Source organism: Mus pahari, chromosome 6 (genome assembly GCF_900095145.1).
Source record: "Mus pahari chromosome 6, PAHARI_EIJ_v1.1, whole genome shotgun sequence".
NCBI classification, from domain to species: domain Eukaryota; kingdom Metazoa; phylum Chordata; class Mammalia; order Rodentia; family Muridae; genus Mus; species Mus pahari.
This window is the reverse complement of record NC_034595.1, coordinates 101320208-101346913: the sequence shown is the minus strand read 5'-3', so window position 1 is coordinate 101346913 and position 26706 is coordinate 101320208. Positions and strand designations below refer to the sequence as shown.

General features: G+C 41.2%; 1 protein-coding gene across 9 annotated transcripts in view; it reads right to left on the bottom strand.

Moving 5' to 3' along the window:
- Positions 1-26706, bottom strand: part of Rere (arginine-glutamic acid dipeptide repeats) — a 330953-nt gene that overhangs the window by 210286 nt on the left and 93961 nt on the right. For all 9 annotated transcript variants that reach the window (XM_029540314.1, XM_029540318.1, XM_029540316.1 and 6 more), the window contains exon 2: positions 2107-2572. In XM_029540314.1, coding sequence (XP_029396174.1) covers positions 2107-2428 — 322 coding nt within the window. In that variant the 5' untranslated portion in view covers positions 2429-2572. The remainder of the gene's footprint in view (positions 1-2106; positions 2573-26706) is intronic.

Genomic DNA, 26706 nt, shown 5'->3' with positions numbered 1-26706 from the left:
GACAAAAAACCATCATGACCAAGAAGGAAGTTGGGGAGGCAAGGGTTTATTTAGCTTACACTTCCATATTGCTGTTCATCACCAAGGAAGTCAGGAACTCAAGCAGGTCAGGAAGCAGGAGTTGATGCAGAGGCCATGGAGGGATGTTACTTACTGGCTTGCTTCCCCTGGCTTGCTCAGCTTGCTCTCTTATAGAACCAAGACTACCAGCCCAGGGATGGCACCACCCACAAGGGGACCTCCCCCTTGATCACTAATTGAGAAAAATGCCTTGCGGCTGGATCTTGTGGAGGCATTTCCCCAACTGAAGCTCCTTTCTCTGTGATAACTCCAGCCTGTGTCAAGTTGACACAAAACTAGCCACTACAGGGATGGAGGGAGGACAGACAGAAGGAGGAAACCATAAATAAAAGGTACTATCTTTGAGGTCAGACACTGCCAACACAGCCACAAGAACAGCATTTCCATTGTCCTAAGAATCTTAAGTGATCTATCCATAACCGCAGCGTATGAGATACAATGCTACACATATTTATACAAAAGACTGGAGGGGCTGGGATACAGATCAGCAGTAGAACCTTGCTTAGCATATGTGACTATGTTTGATCCTCAGCACTCTACAAAGAAGTGACTTGGTATCCACAGATGTAGGCACTTGGCAAGAAGGTATGCACAACACATCCCAAGTACTTTATATATAAGAGCCGGCTGTTTTGGAATTGAGCCCTTAACCATCTCCTCCCACTTTTCTTTGAGACTATCAAAGAGAACTTCCCGACAAGCTGTAAAGGGGGCACTGTTTCCTTCTAGAGTCAGCAGTAAAGACTGTCACAGCAGAGGCAGCAGCAGGTATTGTTAAATGTCTTGCTGTAAGACTTCTCAGAGATTAGCTAATTATCCATCTCTCATGAAGGGACCGTCTAAGCAGTATCTCCCGTGAGCACCTGACTCCTAACTTACTGGGATGTCCCCAGTGACACATGAAGATTTCCATCTTACATACGATGAGTAGAGCTGGTATTTGACACTGCACACTGCAGCGGACAATGAATCCAGCAATCCATCCCATGTTGTGTATCAAGAGAAGGAAAACAAGTACAACATCCCTTTGAAGTTGTAATCTACTCTAAACCACACAACACATGCTATTCCTTTCTCATGACTTACGACAGAATGGGCAACTTGTGCTGTGATGTTTTCAGGAGGAGAGGACAAGCAATCACAGGTCTAACCCTACAGGGCTAGGTGACAGAGTGCTTTTCAGGTCAGCCCATGCTTATCAGACCTTCTATCTTAAGCCAAAATCAAAGCAAAAACAACAAAAATAAATAAATAAATAAACAAAAAATAAACCAAAACAAACAACAAAAAGCCCTGTTAAATGGACAAGCAAAGCCGTAATGGTCTGAAAGACCGGACGGCTGACATCCTGGTGATCCGCTGCTGAGTTTGAATCAAAGAGAAGCATGCACAGCATTGGAACCTGCATGAGCATCCTGACAGAGCTTCAAGTCCCCTCAGACACCCCATCATTGACAATTTCATGTCACACACCTTTCTTTTCAACTGTCAACCAAGAAAAATATAGTTGTAAACAGGAGTTTGTCTAATGCTGATTATTTTCTGAAAAATCAAAATAAACTCCTACATGGCTCCCCCAAAATGTGGAACTTTCTACAAACAAATTCAGAAGCTGAATTCTTCACAGTGAGATGACTATGCTAGGTTAATGACATCCTTTAACTCCACTGTTGGGAAAACTTCAGACTGGGTGAGACTCTGGTGTGATTAGACTTCCTATGAACTTCCTGTCATGGTCTAGTACACTGAATGTCCAGAATATATCTACTAAAAAGAATACAGAATACACACAGCTTAGTTGCTATTGTCTGTTGCCCCTGACTGATAAGATAAAGAACACTACTTTGGTAAAGGCTTACCCAGCTCTGCCTCTGAAAGGGGTTCCAAGTTCACTGACTTAATTTTGCTACCTCACCTACTATCTGCTCTTATGGACTCCAGTCTTCTCTAACAGTTATAGGAAGTCTCCTGCATGTGGGAGAGAGACCACATCTTTCCCAAGCAGACACCATGTGCTCCACTCACCTCCCGGTCTGTAGACAATGTCATCTTCAGTGATGTAAGATGTTATCTCGCCAGTGTCTGTCCTCTCGTAGCGAGACTTTTTTTTCGGAGGTTTCTTTCTGCTCTTCTTGTTGGACTCCTCCGTGGTGGCGCTGTTGTCATTGTCTTCATCCTCGCTGTGATCGCTCTCAGCATAGTTTTTGGCTCCTCCCTCCAAGGTACAGCTCCTTCGAGGCCTGGCATTCTCGCTCTCTCTTGCTTTGTCTCTTTTATCTCTCTCTCGGTCCCGGTCCCGGTCCCGGTCCTTCTCTTTGTCTTTGTCTTTATCTTTGTCAGCTGTCATGATTCTCCACGTGCCTTCTTCTGTCCTCTCACGGCTAGGCCTCCGTGAAAGGTAGACAGTGAGCCTGGGCTTCAGTCTTCTGAATTTCTCACTCAATTCCAGGGAAAATCCAACCACTCCAACAACCCCAACGTTTCAAATATGCTGAGAGAGAGAGTGAGAGAGAGAGAGAGAAGGGAAGGTGTCAAATTGGTTTTTCTTTGATGCTTAAATGTTTCCTCTTATTTTCTTCCTAAAATAACATTCTGCATTAAAAAAAAAAAAAAAAAAAAAATCAGAGCTGGAGAGAAGGCTCACCGGTTAGGAGCACTTGCTGCTTTGCCAGAGGGCAGGGGCTAGGTTCCTAGTTATGAGCACCTACAAAGCCCTTCCTCTGTAAGCTGTAACTCTTCCTGTAACTCCAGTTCCAGGGGATCCAGTGCTCCCTGCTGGTCTCTAAAGGCACTGAATGCATGAGGTGTGTATACACAGATGAAGGAAAATACTGTTACATCTAAAATAAACACATAAATCTTTTATTCGTTTAAAGTGTTTGCTTTTATGTGTATATGTGTGCCTCCGTGAGTTTATATACACCACTTGCACAAAGGAGCCCACAGAGACCAGAGGAGGCTACGGAACCCCTTGGAACTGGAGTTATAGGTAGTGGTGAGCTGCCATCCTTTTTTAAAAAGAAAACAAAACAACTACTCTTGCTTCCAATACAAAAATATCTCAGATGCCACAGTGAAAAGGCCAGACCAGTGATGTACAATTTCACACAGCCTTGGCACCTCACAGTGTGGAGTTTGCTGCTTAACTTAAAAATAAGAACTGCTGAATGGTGAGTGCACATTAAACTTCCTAGACACTCACTGGTTTGACCTTTTTAAGGAAAAAGGGAATTTTCTCCAGTCATGCCCTCCTGAGTAATTGTACAAAATTAACTTCAACCCTGTACATTTGAAAGGAAGGAACCTGTAGTACAAATTAATGGGGGGGGGGGGGGCGGCGCCAACCAAAAAAACAATTTGCACAGCTGTGAGAAATGTTGCAGGACTCAGTCAGTGCACTTCATCTTAAGACTGCCTAAATCTCTAAATTTCCAAAGCTCTATTTAATATTAAAGAGAAAAAAGCTTTATTATGCCTGTCGACAAAAACCTAACATCAATCTCCAGTTTTAAAGACTATTTTTAGGTGTTTTTCACACTTTTCCAAATTCCCACTATTAATAGTCTCCTGAATGAAGTTCTCCAAAACTAACCACAAACCTTATTTTGAGAGTCTACAATGAAAAGAATGAATCTTAAACTCCCTTTTCTACCAAGGGAAAGAGGTTTTACAAGGAGGCTTTAGGAATCCTAATAATCATTAATTTATTTCCCACAATCATCTGTCATCTTTCCTAAAATCTCATCTCATTTGAGAAACAATTGTTACTAAATATTGTCTAGGTGCCAGATGCTTGGGACTAAAAATATGAGGCAAGCTCAGATTCCTGCCCTCCACCAGCAGCTAAAATATGAGGCAAGCTCAGATTCCTGCCCTCCACCAGCAGCTGCAACAAAGGAAGGCAAGTGATCAGACGAAGAGCCATCTGCTTCCTGTGCTTCCAGGGCCAGATAGGAAAAAACAAATGCAAACAAACAAAAGATTGGTCCTGTTTACTTAGCCAACAACAGATAAAGCAGTTTGCAATTATATGCTTCAGATGCAGAGGGAATTTTCTCCAGTCATGCCAAGAGCATAAAAATGATCACACTCTCCTCTCCAAAGCCCACAGATCTAATCTGATACACCAGAAAGGCCCTCTCTATCATCACATCAAATATCCCCAGGAATTAATTCAGGAAAATGGAAATGTTAACTATCTCCAAGAAATGACTGTGCAATAGCATTGGCCTAGCAACAGCACTAGATGTAGAAGGCTTAAAGTATGCAACACAAACCTGATTGCTTCTTTCCAGATAGAAAGCTTTTCATGTAGAAATTCAATTTTTAGTATATTTCAAAAGAGGGGAAAAACCATCCTAGTGCTCATAAAAGTTTTGCAGGGATGAATCACCTATGCACAAGGCCGATGGCGTTACCAGGTGAAAATATATAAAGAAATCTGTGTCCTACTCTCTTCACCAAGCAAGGCAATCATATAAGAACAGGGACAATGGATTAGGAACACCAGTTGCTCTTCTAGAGGACTAGAAGTTAATCACCAGCACTCATGTGGCAACTAATCCAGTCCCAAGGGAATCCAAGGCACTCTTCTAGCCTCTGGGAGCACTGCAAGCACATTTGGGGCACAGACACACAAACACAGGCAAAACGACCTTGAATACAAAACAATAAAATAGACCAAAACAAAATTTAGAAAAGGAAGAAGTCTATCAGCTAAACACAGCAGTCAAAGCATTCCTCTGTGTTTGAAACCATCCCAAGGCCTACTTTGACATCTACAGGGAAGATCTTAGTTTGGATTCTACCATGTAAGGCAGAAAGCTTTTAAAGTTTAAAAACAATGTTTTCCTGATTAGTGCAATAATTGTCACAGTGACCTGGAAAGGGAGATGCTCAGTGGTTAAGAGTGCTCACTGCTTGAGAAGGCCAGAGGTTCCCAGCATCTATATCAAGTGGCTCACAACCACCCAGACCCTCAGCTCCAGGGATGTGGTATCTTCTGGCCTCTTGGGCAACTGAAACAGCATGTGCATAGATCCACCATCAACACATGCGTAAATATACACTTAAAATAAATCATTAAAAACAGTAACTGGGGTCATTCTTGCAGAGGACATGGATTCGATCCTCAGCACCCAGAGGTTGCTCCCAACCCTAAGTGATCTGATTCTCTTCTGCTCTTCTGGCCTCCACAGGGAGCAAGGTACAGAACTGCTGTACAGACATATCTCCTAGCAAAACACCCATATCTTTTTTTGTTTGTCTAAAGATAATAACTCCAAAAACACTGAATTAAAAAACAATGTTACAGGCCGGGCGTGGTGGCACACGCCTTTAATCCCAGCACTCGGGAGGCAGAGGCAGGTGGATTTCTGAGTTCGAGGCCAGCCTGGTCTACAGAGTGAGTTCCNAGAGGCAGGTGGATTTCTGAGTTCGAGGCCAGCCTGGTCTACAGAGTGAGTTCCAGGACAGCCAAGGCTATATAGAGAAACCCTGTCTCGAAAAAAAAAAAAAAAAAAAAATGTTACTTCAATTCTCAGAGATGATAAAGATAAATTCAAAACTTTACTACTCATTATAAAATTATATGCTCTACTTACAATGAAAACAGATGCTTTTACAAAAATCCAAGAAAAAATAGAGAAAATATCCACACACATTAAAAAATTCTGAGTGCACAAAGAGCACAAATATATGTCTATCTTACTAATGCATATATACACACAGCAATTAGCAATACAATCAACTGTGAGAAAGCTACAATCAATCCAATGACTAGGCACATTTGCCTCTCAAATAGTTCAGCAGGGAGAATATGTAATGCTCCTTTACAAGTAACACAGAAATCATGACTGTAAATACAACAATATGTGACATCTAAAAACAGGAACCCGAAGAGGAATCATATGGCACTGAAGAGAGATGTCACTATCACCCTGCTAGGAGCGTCTTACGAGTAGAAGACACACGGGAGTGTCACAAAGCATACCCCTCCCTCATCATACTCTTCCAAAGGCTCAGGAAACTGTATCAAACCAGTTGTCCTATCCACTGTATAGACAATAAAGCAGAGGTCATTTCTACAATGCCATACTGCTAACAAGTGCAAAGGCGGGATCTGAAGCAGCTGCAGCTGGGCAGAAGAGTACAGCCAGCACTGCCAAGCCTCTCTGGCACTGCCAGGCCTCACAGTTTCCACAAGAGGCCCCCCCCCCTTTCCTACATAGCTTTGGGCTGCTAATTCACACAGCTCTAACTCACAAACTGCCTCTCCCTCCAAAAATAAACAAATGACTGTTTAAAGCAGTGTTTGTCTTTAGCAGAAATGCCACAAATACTCAACATGTGTGCATTCGACTGCTTGAATGAAGCAGGCAGCAGTATATCCTACATTAAAAACAAAGTCTAGTGTAGAACATCACAAGTGCTATCAACTGGCTGAACACATGTCTAGTGTGTGCCCTTTGCTCCTACTACTCTAGAGGCTGGGAAACAGCAAACACAAGCATCTCTCCCCTGGTAGAAGTTATGTTCCAGGAAGTGGAAGACCACAAATACGCTCACATTCAACAATCTCAAGTGGGAAGCCAATGAGGACCAAGACGGCTGTAAAGGAAGACAAGTTTCTAACTGGGATGACCTCCTGAGACACTCCAATGATACAGTGAGGGAAGAAGCCATAGGGTCAGGACAATGGACTCTGAGGAAAGGGCAAGTGCACATAATCAGTTGGTCCAGACATGGTCAATATCCAAGAGGCCAAGCAGACTGAAGGGACAAGAGACAACGAGGAGCTAAAAAAACAAGTTCGAAGAGTTTTGGGGCGGGGCAGAACACCTGGCAGGCATTAGAAAACTTGGAGGCCTTGTAAAAGTGTTGGCTATCATTCAAGGGCATGAACTGACTCTTACTGGCATTCCAATAAGGATGTGATAGTAAAGAAATAACGATCACATTGGTCACAGCTGAAGAGAGAGGTCTGCAGTCAAGAGTGCTCGCTGCTCTTCCAAATGAGGAGAGTTAAGTTTCCAGCACCCACATTACATGTCTCACAACTTCCTGGAACTTCTGAGGGGGAAGGCATACAAATATAGTAATAAAATATTTACTTTTTAAAAAAAGATCATGTCAGGTATGGTGGTACACACCTTTAATCGAAGCACATGCGAGGCAGAGGCAGGCAGATCTCTGTAACTTTGCAGCGAGTCTCTCATGCCTGCCACCAAGAACTCCCTCAAAAAAACAAAAAAAATCACCTCCCCACAAAAAAGGAAAACTTGAAGCACAAGGGCTGATTAAGGCTAGAATAGCCAAGATGGTGGAGGTAGACAATGAAAAATGTCTGATTTCTATGGGCTTTCAAATCTGTTTCTAGAATTTTGTTTATCTTTGTAGGTCTGGAGACTGAACTCAGGGCACTGTATATGATATATGAGCAATCTACCACAAAACAACAGTTCAAGTATTCTTCTCCTGTTTTTCTGAGAGGGCTCTGAGATGCCCAGGCCCTAGGTTAAGCTCTTCTACCTCGACTTCCTAGCTGGGATTAGATCTGCACTACTAGGTCCAGCTTTCTAGGTGTTTTTAAGATAAAAGTAAACTGATGTCACCAACAATGCTGAGGAATGTGGCCTGAACAACTGGCAGATGAAGACACCATTGTCTGAGATCTGGGAGCTCAGTGGTAGAGCACAGATCTGGGGTTCATCCTTGGCACGGTGAGGAGACAGGACGCACATATAAGGATCTAGACAGTCAAGAATCTGAACTCAAGATAGAAACTTAGGCTTGGTGGCTGGATAGCTCAGACATGAAGAACAATGCAATTCATCCTAGCACCCACAGGCAATACATATGTAGTAGACAGACACACAGATAGACAGAATATCTACACACATAAAATAAACATAAATAAATCTTTTTTAAAAAGAAACTTAGGTTTTACATTAGTAAAGCATGAAACCAAAGGAGACCATCAAAAAAGTAGGTAAAAAATTTGACAGATCATCAACTTCACAGAACACTCATCCCTCATGCTGAGGGGGTGGACATACCAAGGGCAGACAGTACACTGCCCACAGCAGTGCCCTCAAGGTTCACCAAAGATTTGCTCAATTATTTCTTAGGAGTTTTCTGATCAACACCAAAGGTTAAAGGAAGGATATCAAATGTCCTCTCCCAGCCCACAAGTGCACACCCCTAAGTGCATGTGTATACAAACACATATACACACACATCTGACATACATGCACACACATACATCAGACACATGCACTTTTCAGACACACCTACCTTTCTGGTGCAATGAGGGCTATGTATTTAGAGAAAAATTATCTCACAGAGGAAATGGCATGGGTTCTCTTCTCACAACTACGGTGTTTTAAAAAGGAAAATATCAACTCCAATGTAAAGTTTGCTTTTGCAAGAGTGTAGATGACTAGATAGAACTGAATAGGAAAAATCAATAGTTGGGGGAAACCTCCATAGAATATGTAAATCTTAGATTAAAAAAAATAAAATTAATTACAAGATTAAGAAAAGAGTCAAAAAATTTTTCTTGAATCATATAAAATTCACTTTTACAAGAAAGCTTGCCTTTTCTGAGTTTTTAGTCCCTGAATTTTAACCATCTCAGTTGCTCAGGCCAGATTCCAAAGGACACCAAATGCACTCAGTGAAACCTAATTTTCTCTCATTCAACCACAGCATACATAGCTGTATTTTTCCTATGTTCAATCACACAAAAGGCATTCTCAGCTTTTGTGATTTACCAACCACTCTTTGCACTGTCTAACTTACTCACTGCTCCGTCCCTGCTTCCACTAACTATTCTCTTGTAAATTAGAAAAATAGGATTCTGGGTAGTGAAGGAGGGTGGCCTTTCAGTTTTCCATCCAATGCAGCCAATCAATTTATTTAACAGTCCTCCATAGGATGGTGTAACACAGATGCAAATAATGCATCATACAACTATGTATTTTTAATAATTTATTTTACTTTTTTTTAAAGATTTATTTATTATATGTAATTACACTGTAGCCTCCAGAAGAGGGTGTCAAATCTTGTTAAGGATGGTTATGAGTCACCATGTGGTTGCTGGGATTTGAACTCTGGACCTTCGGAAGAGCAGTCGGGTGCTCTTACCCACTGAGCCATCTCACCAGCCCCCTATTTTACTATTTTTAAATATGTGTATGCATCGCTGCACGGGTATGTGCACTTGTCTAAAGCACATAAGCCATTTGCACAGTTCCCTGTCAAAGGTTCCACGCATGGCTTTCCTGGTAGGTTCAAGTTCAGTCCTTCACACCCCACCACCATTGTTTTCTACACTGTAGCCATAGACTCCTTTGAAGAACTAATAACATCATGTTAATCCCACCTTTAATCCCCAGTGTAAAAGCACACTATAGCTAGAGCACACTCTACAAGACTTGTCTTTCTCTGACCTCATCCTACACTTCTCCCTGCATCCATACTGGACTTACGTGTGCCTCCTCTGTGCAGACTCTTCCTTCTGTTGCCTGGCTCCTCTCCTGCCTTTGGCTTATGGCCCAATAGGAACTTCTTCAAAATATAATGGCCTATCCAAAATTTGAGATTTAATTTTTTCATATCATTTTACAAACTGGAATTTTATATGTATTTGCATGACGTTATTAACTTTGTCTTCACCTCCAAGCTGAATGTTCCTTAAGATACCAATGCTGATTCACTCCTGACATATAAAGACCAAGGATAAATAATTATTTCTTTCTTCTCACTCTCTTACATAAGCGAGACCTATAAAGAGGTCATTATAAGATTTACTTGGGCTGGGCAGTGGGGGCACACATCTTTGATCCCAGCACTCGGGAGACAGAGGAAGGTGGATTTCTGAGTTCCAGGCCAGCCTGGTTTAAAGAGTGAGTTCCAGGACAGCCAGGGCTACACAGAGAAACCCTGTCTTGGGGGGAAAAAGATTTACTTGGAAATAACTGAAGCAGTACTTGAGCTGGCTGATAAGCCATGATACACTATCATAAGAAGAAACAAGAACAGCATTGTAGGTGAGAGGAATTTAATAACGCAAAGGGTATCCAATTAAATAGATGCCCTGGATGGCAACCATGGCAGGGAATCACACTACACACTGGAAGGCTCTAACGCATACGGCAGCACTCCCTCGCCGAGCAGTCGCTAGGTACTAAGCATCCTCAGTGTTCTGTTTCACTTCTTCTTCACTGTACCAAGAGTAACAGTGTTAATTTATCACTGGAACCAAGATACACATGAGAGTAAACAGACATAAATAGCAATTATGCAGGAAAAATATGTGTAAACTAAACGAAACCATGCCATGGTAACATCTATAGCCTTATATAATTCAATAGGTGTTACTATTATAGAAATGCCGCAACAGCAAAAGCAGGTACAAAAAGGGGCTAAGCAAGTTGACTAAAATCGCACATGTGATATTTCTTACATCCAGTTTACAACCCACCCTACAACACACTTGTGATGCTGAGATTAAACACAGGACCTTGTACATGGTATATAATTGCTCTTCCAGGGGGTTAAATCACCACCACCAGATCCCTGACTCCCATCCCTTCTCTCACCTACCTCTGTTTGTCTGTTTTCCCGAAAGGGTCTCCATATGTGGACCAGGCTAGCCTTGAACAGAGATCCACTTGCCTCTGCATCCCAAGTGCTGGGATTAAAGGTGCACACCACCATAACTGACCAGAGTCCGTCTCTTAACCACAAAGCTATCCTGCTTTACATTATGTGCCCCAAAATTCCAGATTAGCCTATGTAGTGAGCAAAGAAAACCTGGTGCTGTTGCAGACTATTAAAATCAAAGTTAAAAAAGAAAACCTTTGAAAACTGGCAATGTTACCTGGCAGTGAGGATTATTTTCCATCATAAGTTGTTGAATGCCAGACCAAGCCTGATGATGTCTCTAAATGCTAGCACGTGGGAGACAGAGGTGGACAGATCTCTTTTAAATTTGTCTATATAGTGAGTTTCAGGCCAGCCACGATGGTAGGAGGGATGGAGGGTGAGAGGAACAAAAGGAGAGATGGTTCAACAATTAAAAGTGTATACTGTTCTTCTAGAGAACCTAAATTTGATCACAGCTCCCACTTCAGGCTGCTTATAATTCCTTCTCCAGGCTATCTGATGCCTCTGTGCACTCATGTGTGTGCACACGCGCGCACACACACACAGACACACACACCTATACATAAATAAGTATAGGGAACTGGAGAGATGGCTCTGCGGTTAAGCACACTGACTATTTTTTAAGAACAGGTTCAAATCCCAAGACCCACATGGCACTTCACAACTGTCTGTAACTCCAAGATCTGACACTCTAACACATACATGCAGGCAAAACACCAATGAAAATAAAAAATAATAAACATAATTAAGTGTAAATAAATAAATGTTAGAAACTGTTTTAGCATTCTCATTTAAAAACAAAGGGAGCTAGGTATGGTGGCACATGTCTTTAATCCCTGCACTTGGGAGGCAGTAGGCAGGCAGATCTCTGAGTTTGAGGCCAGCCAGTCTACACAGCAAACTCCAGAACAGCAAGGACTAGAGACCCTAGTGCCAGAAAAACAGCTGCAGCCCCACATGCAACAGGAAGTCACAGGTGAGCTACTATAGCTGTGAGACTTGCTTTCAAAGGGAAATCAATTTTCTTTTCCTGTTCTCTTTTATACCAACATGCCTGAGAAAGAAAAATGTAATGACTTAGACTCCAGAAAAGGAAATGTTATTCTGACACTTGTATTCACAGTATGAGAAATCAGGCATTCTCATAAACAGCATCCTGCTGTGGAGAAGGCCTCGACACATGCCAGGAGTCACTGATGAAGCTGCAAAGTGCCACTGAGACACGCACTCAGCAGATGAGAAGGAAAACTTCTCATCTGAAACTGAGGTGGTGTAAGGTTGGTCCATCTGGCCAAACCTAACCATCCCAGTCAGGCAGCAACTCTCTACCTGTGTGGTCAGTCACCAGGAACACCATCAATCCCGCTGGGAGTTTTGTACACTCATTCTCAGAATCCAGGGCTTACTGAAGGTCCCAATGTCAATGCCCAAAACAAAGGGGTCAAATGCAAAGAGGTGCCTTTGTAGCAGGAAGCCTTGGCAAAAGCTTCTGCTTTCATACACAGGAAGGCAAGACCGTGAATGGCACTTTCTAAACAGGCTTTAAGAGAATTTTGAGAACTAAGTCTGATAGAGTATCAAATAGAAAACCTTAATTTCCTAAGGATAAAAGAGCAAAACCTTAGCATACAATTAACAGCTCTACGAAAAATTTAAAACTATGTATTTTAGGGGCCAGAGAAATGGCTCCATAGTTAAGAGCACTCTTCCAGAGAACCCAGGCTCAATTTCCAATACCCACGTGACAGGCAGCTCCTAACTTTCTGTAACTCCAGTTTAAGGGGATCAGTTGCTCTCCTCTGGCTTCCTTGGGCACAAGCCATACACATGGTATACAGACATGCATGCAGACAAAACACTCATACACATAAATAAAATTGAAGACAGAGGAACGATTTTATCATCATAAACTGAAGCAGAAACGTTAGAGGATGAAATGTCCTAGCATATTTCCAATAAAAAATTTAAAACCTCGAAGGTTTTGTATGTGTGTGTACATGCACATGTATGTGTACATTTGTGTGTCTGTGTGCATACACATGTTCCATGTCAGTACACATTTGGATGGAGACCAGACACTGGCATTATGTGTCTTATTTAGTTGATCTCTACCGTATTTTTGAGACAAGATCTCTCACTGAACCTGGAGCTCACTGACTCAGCAAGCCAGTAAATTTTAAACTCCACCCGCATCCCAGATCTAGGATTAGGACTGGATATTTCACTGCCACACCTGGCTTCTTACAAGAACTCTGAGGTTCGTGCAGCAAGCACTGTATCTCCCCAACCCCACGTCCCACCTTCAAATGGGAACTTTGGTCATTACATACAGACCTGTGATGCCTTGTTCACTGCCTATAGCTGTTTATTCTATTCAGCCCAAGAAAAATTCACAGTTCAGTCTAAACAAAAGTTTTTCTACAGTGGTATCTTCAACAACTGGAGCTAGATATTTCTTTGTGTGTGTGTGGGGGGGGGCGCCGCTGTGCACATTGGATGCTTAGTAGCAGTCATGGTCTATACCCATTTAGATTCTGCTAGCACAACCCCAAGTTCTAATCAGCATTACAAAAAGAAAAGAAAAACCTCTCCGGATATTACCACATAATCTCTGGGAAACAAATTTGCCCACAATTGAGAACTTAAATACCTGTGTTGTTTTATTCAAAATTATGCCTAATATTGAATCCACAGACCTAACACCATTACTTCCTTGCTCCGCTAGCTGTGGGGGAGGGGCAATAGCATTACAAACACTCTAATGTGCCATGTTCTTTGTTCTCTAAAATAAACTGTACTGCCTGAAACAGTAATTATACAGATGTCTCAAGCTGAATCAGGAAAATAAAAGCAAACATCCCAAGAATCTGAAGGTTATTAGGAGCAAGCACTCCTTTGGTGACCCATTCTGCTTCTGGAGCAAGGACGGGCTTTTGTTGCTGCACAACTCAGGAGAAAATGAGAAGCCAAGGGAAAGAAAAGTCAAATGACTATAAGCCAAGTCCCTGGTCTGAATGCAGGAAAGAATTCTGAAACGCTGTTTCAATAGCACAACTGCAATGAGAAAACTAAAAAAGGGAAAGAAAAACATAAGAACAAAGCATTGGGTTGCAGAAATAACTCAGTTGGTAAATTGAAATGTTTACCCTGAAAGCAACAGGAACTAAGTTCAGTCCCCATTCAAAGAGAAAAAAGGGGAATTTATTAGGTGTTGGGTTTCAGATCTCTCACAGATAATACACAGGAATGGGGAAAAGGTCAGAAAGCTCTGGCTTACATATAAACCTAGCTAGCTGTCCTCCACACAGAAACAGGGCCAACGGTATTAAACTATCAGGAATAACAGTTAGGGTAGAAAAGAATACACTGGGGCTGGTCTTACTTAGCACACACAAAGGCTTCCAGCATTGCATAAACCAGGCACGATGGCACAGCACTTGGGAGGTGGAGGCAGAAGGATCATAATAAGAAGAAAAGAGTGAGGGGGAAGGGGGGGGGAACACTCTGAAACAAATAGAGTATTATGGGCAGGCCAGTAAGTTTGTGAAGGGGACTGGAGGACAGGGAGCCGTGGCACCTGCAATGGCAGGGTGATGCGAAGTGTGTATCAGGATGTCACTAGAAACCCTAACATGGAAACAATACACCAGTCTATTCACAGAGAAATTCTCATACTTAAAGGCCTATGAACAGATTCCAGATTAATGTTGTTACCAAATGCTACATTTAATAAAGTCCAGGCAGCTCCAGTCCTGGCTGGTTCCCACTGGAGAAAGATATATTGGATAGAAACATTTCCCCTGCTGTTTATGAGGGAAATACAACAGCTGCCCAAATGAAAACTTTTGCCAAGTTAGAAAAATTAAAGAAAAACTGCTTGAATGAATCTCACAGTGCAAAATAAAAAGTGTTAAAAGACTGTAAAAACAGCTTTCTTATATTTTGAGAACCTGGGTGAAAATGTTAAGATTTACTTAATGGTAAACATGTAAGTGTAAAGCAAAATTGTAGGCTGGGAAGCCAGCCCAGTCAGCAAAGCATCAGCCTCGCATGGGGAGGACAGCATATCTGACTGGGAAAAGTCCTAGGACTGACTGGGAAAGCAGAAATACGAGGATCTTTGAGATTCTCTGGCATCTAACCTAGCCGACTGGGCCAATCCCAGACAGTGATAGACTGTCTCAAACAAACAAATGAACAAACAAACAAACAAAATGGCCAGGGCAAATGACTTAAAAGCACTTGCCACAAAACTCTGATGACCTGAATTTGAAGCCTGGAGCCCCACACGGTAGGAGAAAATAAAGTGAAAGCTCTCTGAGCTCCACATGTGTGCTGTGACAGGAGCACCACAGGGTGCCCACATGCACACCCACACGCACATGCACACCCACACACACACTACAGATGTGCACACAATACAAGGGAGAAGACCGGACAGCGCTGTCAAATGTGCTCCAGGAAGTTCTCAAACCTCTACATGCACATGTGGATGCATGCACACAAGTGAAATGTCAACCGAAGAAAACAAAGTGAGAGAGGGTGACAGGTTTAACAGAGATGTAAAAACTGTTGTACAAGCTGACTCCGAAAGGATTGCATGAAATGGGGCAAGGCTGACATAATCTTCATGAAAACAGCTCTTAAATACCTGATGTGAAGAGCTTTACTTTTTTTTTTAATCTATGTGCAAATTATTCAACAGAAGTTATTTACTAAACAGTTACAGGCTAAAAGTGATGTGCAACAGTAAAGAGCAGGTTAATGGCTTGGGGTGCAGCTCAGTTAGTACAGTGTTTGTATAATATCCTTCAAGTCCTGGGTGGGCTCCCCAGCACTGTATAAACCAATCATGGTGACAACCAGCACTTGAGGGTGTGGAGGTTAGACCCTAGAGGAGGATGAGCAGGACCTGTGGGTTAGATGTCTATATGCCAATTTTAAAAGAATAAAGTGGTTAATGAGAAAACTGTCATGAGTACAGCAGACTGTACTATCATCTGCTTCCTACTGGGGAGTACTCCCATTCCTACAACTACAGGACAAAGAAGGAAACGGACAGCCTCCTAGAACATCAGCTAAGGCTTCAACTGACTGCCTGATATCAACAAGATTATTCCTAAGATATTCAGCCTGAGCTATACTTTGCTTCTAAACCAAAACATTAAGCCCACCGTATTTCCATTTTCCATGTCTACTCTCAAAATAAAATTAACAAAATAACGTAGAGTAAGTAATAAATCAGATTTAACAAAATAAGAAGAAAGATGGCAACACCCTTAGATCAGGTGTTTACCAGAGATCTGTAAAAGTGAAGGAGCCCAGAATCTGTAATCAGTGGTAAAAGCATTAGGAAGGCAGCAAGTCTAGATTCTTCCTGATAGAAGAGATTTTAATGTCTATCCTTGAATCCAAGAACAAACTCACCCTTCTCATGACAGCAGTAATTTGTTTATGACTACTAGCTTTATAGGATGACAAAATCCCTCAGATAGCAAAGCCCAGCCCTGCTCAGAATGTAACACAGTCTGCAATGAAAAGTTCCTTTAGCCCCTATTCCAAACAGACTACCTGAGATTTTAAAGAAGCCACTTACAAGGCCACATCATGAGTTTCCAACAAAAATATAACACCTTCCTAAAGCCATCTGTCGAGATCATGGAAAGACACTATTCAAAAATCATTAATTTGTAAGATAAAGGATTCCAAAATATAAGTGCCAAAAGGAGAAAAATAATGTTTCTTTAAAGAGTGGAGAAAGGTTAATGCTGTAAATATTTTTATATTAAAACATTCCTAAATTAAATCAATAGGATATGATCTTAAATGTCACCTTTAGTTTAATAACATCTACAAAGGTACAGCTTTTCCATAAACTACTGGTTTAAGCAAGTCATCACATTGATATTTATAAATTATTAGCACAGGCTGTTAGTATCACTAAGTTAAGAGAGATCCTCTTACCAGGCATGGTGCCTTTAATCCCAGCACTCAGGAGGCAGAGGCAGGTGGATCTCTGAGTTCAAGACCAGCCTGGTCTACAAAGCTTGTTCCAGGACAGCCAGGACTGTTACATATAGAAACCCTGTCTTGATAAAGCAAACAAAGAAAGAGAGTGCTCCTTGATTCAAAGAACTGAACATTATCATTAAAAGATAATTTCATTTTAATTTATTTTTCAAGGTTTAAAAATGAAAAATGAAAAACAAAAAACAACCCCAGCTATGTCCTTACCAATCTAAACCACTGGAGGAGGAGGGAAGGAAGAGGAGAAAAGCAAGAGGAGGGGGAAAGGGGAAGGGAGAGGAGAAGGTGGGGAGGAGGAAGAAGAGAAAAAAGGGAAGGGGAGAAGGAGACCTGAGTACTTGGGGTGAAGAAGCAGAAAGCAGGAAGACTGGAAATGCAGACTAGCCTCTGTTACCATGGAAAGTTAGAGCAGCAGAACAGGAACTGGCACCGCTGTGCCAAAGTGTGTGCGGGCACAGAGGCCACACTTGTTCCACAAGCAAGCAGATCTCCCACCAAGATTGGCATAGGCCATGTGCTGACAGGCTTAATCAATAGCACACAGCTTTTTCTAAGCTTTGATCTCATATAGTGCAACATAAAAAGATAGTAAAGCAATGGACAGATATGGTAATTAAATACAGCCTGGATCCCGACTGTTCAAAGCTAAGTATCCTGATCAACTTCCTCAATTTTGTACTGAAGAAAAAAAAAATTAAACCTTTAAGCTAATATTTATTCCATATGCTAGAAACAATCACAAAATTACCAGATGGCCCAGTTTATTGCCCAATGTAAATGCATACTGAAAAGCTTCAGGCTCTGGTGACCTTTAAGGGCAGCTGGAAAATGCAAGCAGCACTTCAGAACATAAACTGCCCAAACAACAGACAAGCGACCTGTAGTGAAGGACTGAACTGTAACAGGAGCAGAGCATTCTCAAGAATAATTCTCACACACACCAACAAAAAGCACTTTGTGGGGAAAGCTTTCAATGGACAACTGTCACTTTTGGTTCAAGTTAATCCGATCATGTCCATGAGACTTGGGTAAATGCACAGACCTTTTCCTTGCTCTCCCCCCCCCCCCGTATTTACTTCACAAATTCCAAACTAATGGACAGTATGACTAACCACCTAGCCACTGTGCAATTTGCAGTAATCAGTAATTTATGGTATTTTTTAACCAGCTAAGTATGGTATGTGTTGTCTTCCCTATGGGCTTGTCACTTCTAATATTTTGACAAAATAAAAAGATAAAGAGTATGTAAGGAGTATTTCAGAGTACAAAGAATCATAGACTTATGAAGAAAATAAAATTAAAAGATAGCTCTTATCTGTGGAAAAAAAGAACAGAAATCATCAATAGTAGATAAGAAGATTTTCAAAGCATTTTGAGGAGCCCCATTTCCAAAGCCTTCACATAAGTGAATTCTACTCTCTACTAGGATCAACAACAATGAGGTACTATAGTCTCTGACACCATAACCATGTCCTGCAAATGTAAGGCTTGGCCATCAACCTGATGGAATAAAACCCAGACCTGTCTGGAATTTGAAATGCTGAAGGCAAGCAAAGTAATAACAGAAGTCCCATCAGGTAAGGAAGGAGGCGGCATGGGGAATGAGTGGGAGGGACACTGCCGGCAATCAGGCTCTCACTGTCACACAGCAGAAAAATATAATCTGACTCCAGAAAAGACAAGAACAGAAAAATATTTTGGAGACACAGGAAAAATAAAGCCAAATGAGTGGATGTTATGCCTGAGATGCCAAGCACAGAACAAAGCACAGAAAACTTAAACATTTTCCAAGCCAGACTGCTCAGGAAAAGACAGACAGTCAGACAGACAGACAGACAGACAGACAGACAATTATTAAAAAGTATCAAACCTTCTGACAGGTAACCCCAAACCAGCAAGCACAATATTATTATCAAAAACCTGTGTGTAGCCTGGCATGTTGGTACATGCCTTTAATCAGGAAGCAGAAATACGTAGATCTCTGTGAGTTCAAAGTCATATTCTACTAAGTGAGTTCCAGGAAAGCCAGGTATAAATAGTGAGACCCTGTTTCTAAAACCAAAAGCCAAAGAAACCAAGTAAAGTTGAGTATAGTACACATCATTTATAAATATCCCTCTAATATTTACTTTGTAAGTTGTCATACAAAAGCCTCAGAAGCTCACAGATAAGAACACTTTCACATTGGTCATCAACAAAATGAAAACCTTTGGAAATCCCAGCTGCTGCATCGCATTATAAAGTTTACAAATGGTCACTGCCATTGGTCACCCAGAAAGAAGAGGAGCAGAAAGAGAAGCAATCTGAAAAATGCTTGGTGGAAATTTGACTCCCAGATACCCACCAAATCCCCATGTGACTACCCACTGAACAGGTCTGAAAGGTAATAAACAGGGTCAACTGACCTGTGTTAGCACATTCCTGGCTCAATTTAAACAACTATGTTGAAGAATGACTCTGTTAAAAGGAAAAACAAATCAAAACAAAACAAAACAAAACAGATCACTCCCACAAGGCAAGTCAGATATTGTTTCTTACTATAAGGAAAGAGAACACATGCCTGAAACCCTACCATTCAGCAGATAATGTGTTCAAAGTTAACCTAGGCCACCATGTCTGTCTGAAAAGGACCAAAAGTAAAAAGTATCATTCTTCATAGAACACTCACCGCCCATGTGCTAAACTCTGGGTTCAATCCCCTACAGACAATAAATAAGTAGATGCATAAGCAGCCAACAAACTGCTGAGGGGAAAGAGGACATCGAGTATTTACGAAGGAAAGGCTTTAATCCTTTCAACCTTAGGTAGCAAGCCAGTGAGACTACCTCTGGCACACCCTCAATCTAGGTTCTTCACCAGTGGAAAAGGCAGAACCAACTTCAAACCAACCAAAGGACTGTCACATAGGACAGAGAGGGCAGCATGCAAGGAACCATTGCTGGTTCCTCTATCAAACATAGATAACTGGCAGAAAACATGGAGGGAAGCCCTACTAACTGACTTTATTCCTACTCCACTCACCTTGGGCCCCAATTCTTATACTTTATATCTAACGGCTGTCTTCTATCTTGTTTTAATATTTTCATTCCATAGCTCATATATAAAATACTGACTCTTCTTCAAGACAAGGCTACTGTAGTCATTTTTCCTTCCTAACTCACCAACACAAGCCTTCCTGGGAACATCTTGTGCTTGGGCTTGCCCCTTCCCTTTTTTCCTAAGACAAAATGAAGATAATGATGGTAATGGCACATGCCCTACAAGTGTGAGAAGACAATCTATATAAACCACCAATAGTAAGGAACTTTGTGGTTCCCACCTATAGAACCAGCTGTCAAGAATCTCCAGTGACAGGGCTGGAGAGATGGCTCAGTGGTTAAGAGCACTGACTGCTTGCTCTTCCAGAGGTCCTGAGTTCAATTCCCAGCAACTACATGGTGGCTCACAACTATCAGTAATGGGATCTGATGCCCTCTTTTGGTGTGTCTGAAGATAGCAACAGTATATTCATATAAATAAAATAAGTAATTCTTTAAAAAAAAAAAAAAAAATCTCCAGTGAACATCAGCAGAAGTCTCCAGGACATTTACTTTACTAGTACGAAGCTTGCCTTCATCCTCTAAAAGACCCTCCCAGCCACAAGTCAACTTTCCTTAGCCTTAAAAAAAAAAAAAAAAAAGAAAAAAGAAAATGGTCTCCAAGATTCTATTTAAAGCCATAGGCCATATTTACCTTGAAAGCACACAAACATTTGATGAGTGTAATTCATTAGACTTCATTTTTCATTAGCCACTCTATATATGGTTTGTATATTCTTGAACCAGGGAGTGGCACCATTTGGAGGTGTGGCCTTGTTGGAATAGGTATGTCACTGTGGGTGTGGGCTTAAGACCCTCACCCTAGTTACCTGAAGTCAGACTTCAACTAGCAGCCTTTGGATGAAGACATAGAACTCTCAGCTCCTCCTGTACCGTGCCTGCCTGGATGCTTGATGATAATGAACTGAACCTCTGAACCTGTAAGCCAGCCCCAATTAAATGTTGGGGTTTTTTTATAAGACTTGCCTTGGTATGTCTGTTCACAGCAGTAAAACCCTAATTAAGACAGCCACTAGCAAGTTTTCCTCTTTCATAATCAAACTACTCTCTTTTAATCCCCCCTAATTGCTTCTAGTGAACTCTGGGACTTTACTGCTGTCTCTTGAAAAGGCAATAGGTTATCATTCTAAGAAGAAAGCCCCATGGCAATCTGAATCTCTAGTCTTCCATTCTTTCAGCAATTTCCACAACTTGACTTGTGGAAAAAGGAGCAGGGCTGCATTTCCCCCATTACACCGTATCCAAGGTAGCCATCCTGTGATACCTGTGCTCTTGTCTCAAGGTCCATTATCTTCCATGCTCAGCACACCTTCTTCGTAAATGCTCCTTCCCACACCAAGGGCCTCTGATGCCTGAACACATCCCCCAGCACTCTAAAAGCAGAGCTGAGAGTCTCTGGCAGACAGGTTGTAAGCAATGACAATCTGAAAAACTCATGAACTGATCCATTCTCAGAGGACTCCAGTCCTGTGGTGGTACAGGAGACTGTTCATTTTCCTGCATCATAAAAGCAGAGCCTTGATTTCTACAAAGTTGGTAAGCTATTTCTGTATGTATAAAACAAGATGATTGGCAGAGTTCTGCTTCCCTGTAAGATTGAAGCTTTTGAGAACATGTGTTTTCCATTGCTTTTGCTCAAGAATATTACAACACTACAAAGTACTCCATGAGCATTACACCAATGTGACCTGCTGTTGAGTTGATTAACACGGGAGTCTTATGCAGAGGAAGAAAGGCACAGAAGAACTCATGGCTCTGAGCTCACATCCTTTATAAAACTGTCCCCAAGTATCTGAACAAGAGCCAGGGGTGGTGGTGGTGGTTGTATCTCTGCAAGTTTGAAGCCAACGAAGGCTATTGAGAAACCCTGTCTCAAAAGACAAACAACCTGAACTATGATGTCTTCATGATGTAATACAATAGTAAAGGCTTTAAAACAAGAACCTGGGAAGAATTTTAAAGGACATGCAGAAGACCTCCCCCAAGGGACAGAGCCAGTGGGAATCAGGGGAGTAAGATAAACTTGTTCTTGTTCAGTGATTACTATTCTGACTTTATCACAAGCAGAAAAACACACTGAGCGTCTGAGCGCTATTTCTCTAGAGCATTTCCTTCTTTTCGCCCTCAAGATCCAGATACTAATAGTACCTGAGCAAAAAGGCCAGCATCTGTCACCAGAAGACAAAGCATGAGTAACTTCTCTTCTAGCCAAAGACCTTGGGAATCTGAGAAAATAAGCAAACCCAAGATGATGGTGTGGAAAACAAACTTTCCCTGGGGAAGTCTAGCTTGACTGCAGAGTTGGGTAGGATTTGACAAGCAGTAAGGAATAATTTAAGAACAAAACAGAAAAGGATATGGATTTAAAAGGGGGTGGGTGGTGGAAGAGTCTAGGAGGATCTAAGCTGAATAGGCAGGGGACCAAAACTGTGGGCTCGAAGGCAAAAAGGATATAGAGTTCTACTTAAATGGGTCTTGGGAGGAGCGGGTAACAAATCAGGAGGAAAGAAAGAACTACACCATCCCCTCAAGAGCGAAGTCAAGCCCTGATTTTGAAGTGAGAGCACCCTTACTCACTGCCCATACCCAGCTCAAGTTAGAAAATGCAAACTAAGAACATTACAATCCAAGAAAAGATTGGGCATCTGCATATGTATTACGTATATATGTATGTGTATACTAATATACATACACACATGTACACACAAGAATATATACATATGTACAAATGCACATCACTTCTCAATAATATAAGAGCCAGAAATATAAAAGTCCCACATTCTGCATTGATACATGTTTGGTTGGTTGGTTGATTTTTGTTTTTAAAGCATTCTGTACAAATGCTAAAGTACAGATTAAAATTTTCAAAGGCTTAACCTTCTACCTGGGCAGCCAGAGAATGGGAGAAAAGATAAAACAGAACAAAATAAAAATAGAAATCTGAAAACACTTCATAAAATAATTATAAGCACTGACACAAACAAATAGAAAAAAATGGGGAATTTCCAAGAAATAGATTTCTTAGGCTTTTAAAACCATTTGTCTTTCCTAACTTCCCTAACACTAACAGAAACCACCCAGAAAGAAAAACAAACTGGAAGACGGAGCAATAGCAGCAGAAAACTGGGGACAAAGACTTGCAGTGGGCAGACAGCACAGCCAGAGCCAGGCAGGAACACTACACAAAAGGAACAAATCATAGCAATCTCATGGGCAACTATTCAGATAGTAAGTCATTTACAATAACCAGAAATATTTCCATGAACATTTTTGTCAAGTGCTTTGAGTCAAGGGTTTTAGAAGCCACTAATCAACTATTTGTTTTAAAGGGTAAGATAATTGGGACCTTCACTTTAACTAGGCTTTATTTGCCACAGTAAATATTAAAGTTTAGAATATCTAACATTATGGCAAATATTTACTTGGCTTAATCATTCTCTCTATATTATTCTATTTCCTCTATAAATACAAAATGTAAGGTGAAACCTAAAATCCGTGTCTAAATTGGACCACAGATTAAAATGTGCTTCTAAATTTATAAACGAAATTATGAGGCTGTATACCAAACTATACAGGTTAGTCTCTTTCTCTCTCCCTCCCTCCCTTCCTCCCTCCCTCTCCTTCTCCCTCTCTGTCCCTCTCCCCTGCATGTGTATGTTTTTAAGAATTGACATGACCTCACACCTAGGCAAAGACTCAAACGCTACCATAGAACAACAGTCAGCTGTGTGACTTCCACAGACACGTCTCAATGTTTCAGTAGAAATAAGAAAAAGCATCCTTGGTTGGAATTCTAAGGCTATATGGGATGTAGGTCCAAGATGAAGGTGAATCCTTATGCTTATTGGAAGACTTGGGCAACTACAATAATCCAACTAGGTTTTCAAATAACTAGGTTATTTTTTTAAATAAGCCAGTAAGTACTATCAATGCCACAGCAAAGATTTCCACAGCTCTTCCGTCATCACAGCCTCCAAAGTCCCCATGAGCTGGGCTGCCTTCAGGCCACTGCTAAGATAGGGCTTTCTGTCTTCCTCACCCAAGGGCTTTGCTCTGTGTGACAGGGACTTGTTCCTTTCCTTAGAGTACAGACAGTGTGAAAAAAGCCAGTATTGTGTGCTCCTTTCTTGACTAATAATTTATGAACTCTGACAGGGTAAATTCTTCTAAATTCAATATAAATTGTGCTAACAAGCACAGCCTTTGGAATTGCTTAGCCTACACAATCAGTTTCTGTTCTGAGCGACTATAAAAAACTGTTCTTGTACCAACTTTTAATAACCCATCTAGTTGAATTTTACAGAAAAATTATTGCAATCACTTATTTTATGAATGCTTTCCTGGCTTGAGATAAGAATGTTTGTTCACTTAAGACTCCAGGTATACAGTGATGAAAATTGTTACCTACAAAATAAAAATAACTTTCCTAATCCCACTAACACCTCTATATCTAGGAATTCAAGTTCTGTGATTATTATGTTAGACTCCTGCTGGGCAGGGGAAACCTGGAAGCTCGAGGGAGGAGAACCAAAAGTGCCTTGTCACCTTTCCTTGGTATAGACAGAGATTTCAAAGCATGCTATGTTAAAAAAGAGCCATCTAAAATCCAGAAGGGAAAAAATGGCTGTGGAAACATAACCTGGGTAACAATTAGACAAGCAGGAAACCCACCTTTCTCAGGCACACTCAGTCTCCCAGTTCTGACCCACTTACCAACCTGTCACTAGGAGGAAGAAGCAGGTGGATGCTTCCCTCTGAGTTCAAAGCAATCCTGGTGTTCCTACTGAGTTTGATGCTAGTCAGGCTACACTGTAAGACCCAGTCTCAAAAAATATTAAGAAAAAACAAACAAGAGTAGGGTATGTATGTATGTACACATGCATACACTGGGGGGGGGGGGGGGACAGGGATGGTATGGTTCATCAAGCAAACCTGGTGACCTGCGTTCCATCCTCAGGCCCATGCACAGCTAAGTGGAAAGAGAAAACTGTTTTCACAAGTTTTCCTCCAACTTCCAAAATCACACACTTGCCCACATGCATGTACACAAGAGATGGATGGATGGATGGATGGATGGATGGATGGATGGACGGACGAACGAATGAACAGTAAGTGACAAGCAAACACAGAAATGAATCAGCAAACAAGAATCAGCAGAGATGTTAAGGTTGGGATAGAGTTCTGTGGTAGGGATCTTGCACCTGGCATATGCAGGGCTATGAATCTGAGTCCTGGCAATTGTTGTCATGTCGTTGTTGTCTTCCTTTCTGGCATTAAAAAAAAAAAAAAAGTCAAGAGCACTGACTGCTCTTCCAGAGATCCTGAGTTCAATTCCCAGCAACTACATGGTGGCTCACAACCATCTATAATGAGATCTGATGCCCCACTTTTTAAAAAACTGTGTTTAACATTTGGAATCCACCACATGCCAATGTTTGGGGAAAGCCACAATTTCTCCAGATAACATAAACAAGACTATATCGCATTTCCATATGCTGTTCATAATCACTTGATCATACCCTGAAGGGAGTAATCAGTCACTGAAGGATTTAATAGCCAACTCCCTGGATCAGACCACTGTAAACAAGAGCTAAGTGTGAACATGTAGTCAGCCACAGGTTACAGTTCTGAAGCATGAATTTAGTTATGTCCTTACAGAAATACAAAGAACATGTGAAGATAGTGTAGGCATTCTCTCTAAGTCACCAAAAAGCACTATATACAAATCTATTCTTAGGGGGCAGTGATGGTGCACACCTTTAATCTCAGCAAAGGCAAGCAGATCTCTGAGTTCGAGGTCAGCATGATCTACAGAGTTCCATGACAGTCAGAGCTACACAGAGAAACTATATCTCTAAATAAATAGATAGATAGATATTAAAATATTTAAATATTCATTATTGTATGGTTCCAAAATAAATTGTCTGGTATGGGAATTTTATTCCCAATAAAGTTTTTTAAAGAAAAAATAAGTTAAAGCTTTAATCTCAAAAGAAAAGTTTTTAATATCACAAATAAAATCTAGTTACTGTCTATTTTGTTAAAATTTCAATGGAAAATAGAGTAAATGCAATATGTCCTGGCAGCCTAAAGACTTTGTAGAAAACCAAATTCTCTAAGAATGAATAGCAGCATCTGAAATCGGGTCTTGGGTTACAATGGGTTTTGTTTTACTGTTACGGGATTTACTCCTCTGCAATTGCTTAAACTTTCTATCTTCTATCAATCAAGTTTTATCTACTTGAAGAAATGCCCTTAAACCACCCTTAGTGAATAACGATCACTTAACAGCAGACATTCCCACACCCACCACTCATTGGCAATACCAACACCTGAAAAAAATAAAATAAAAACAGTGTCTCTTGAGTCTAATTCAAATATCACATTTCTTATGACATCTCAAGTAATCTATATATTTCGAATCCAACCGTCAGATCAAAGAGTTTAAGTTCCTATTTTTTCCAAGAATGATAAATCCAGTGTCTCCATCACTACAGGTACATATCCCATGTGAACTGTCACAGATGTCTCCTCCCTAAAAAGGAGACAACTACAATGCCTAAAAACAAATGTTTCATTCTTCTAACCAAAGGAATTAAAAGAATGGCAAATATGGAGCCCCCCCCCCCCCNCCACCCGTGAGGGACCACTGATGGGTAGAAAAGTCAAAAGCACACCTGTTGGAGGTGAGCCGCCTGCAAACGTGGTGTACAGAGCAACCAAGCAACAGGCCTCTCCATACCTGGATTTTATCCTCTTATTATTTTCTTCATGTTTTCTTTGTGTGCATGTGTGTGCAAGTGCGTTTACACATGTGCACATAAACACA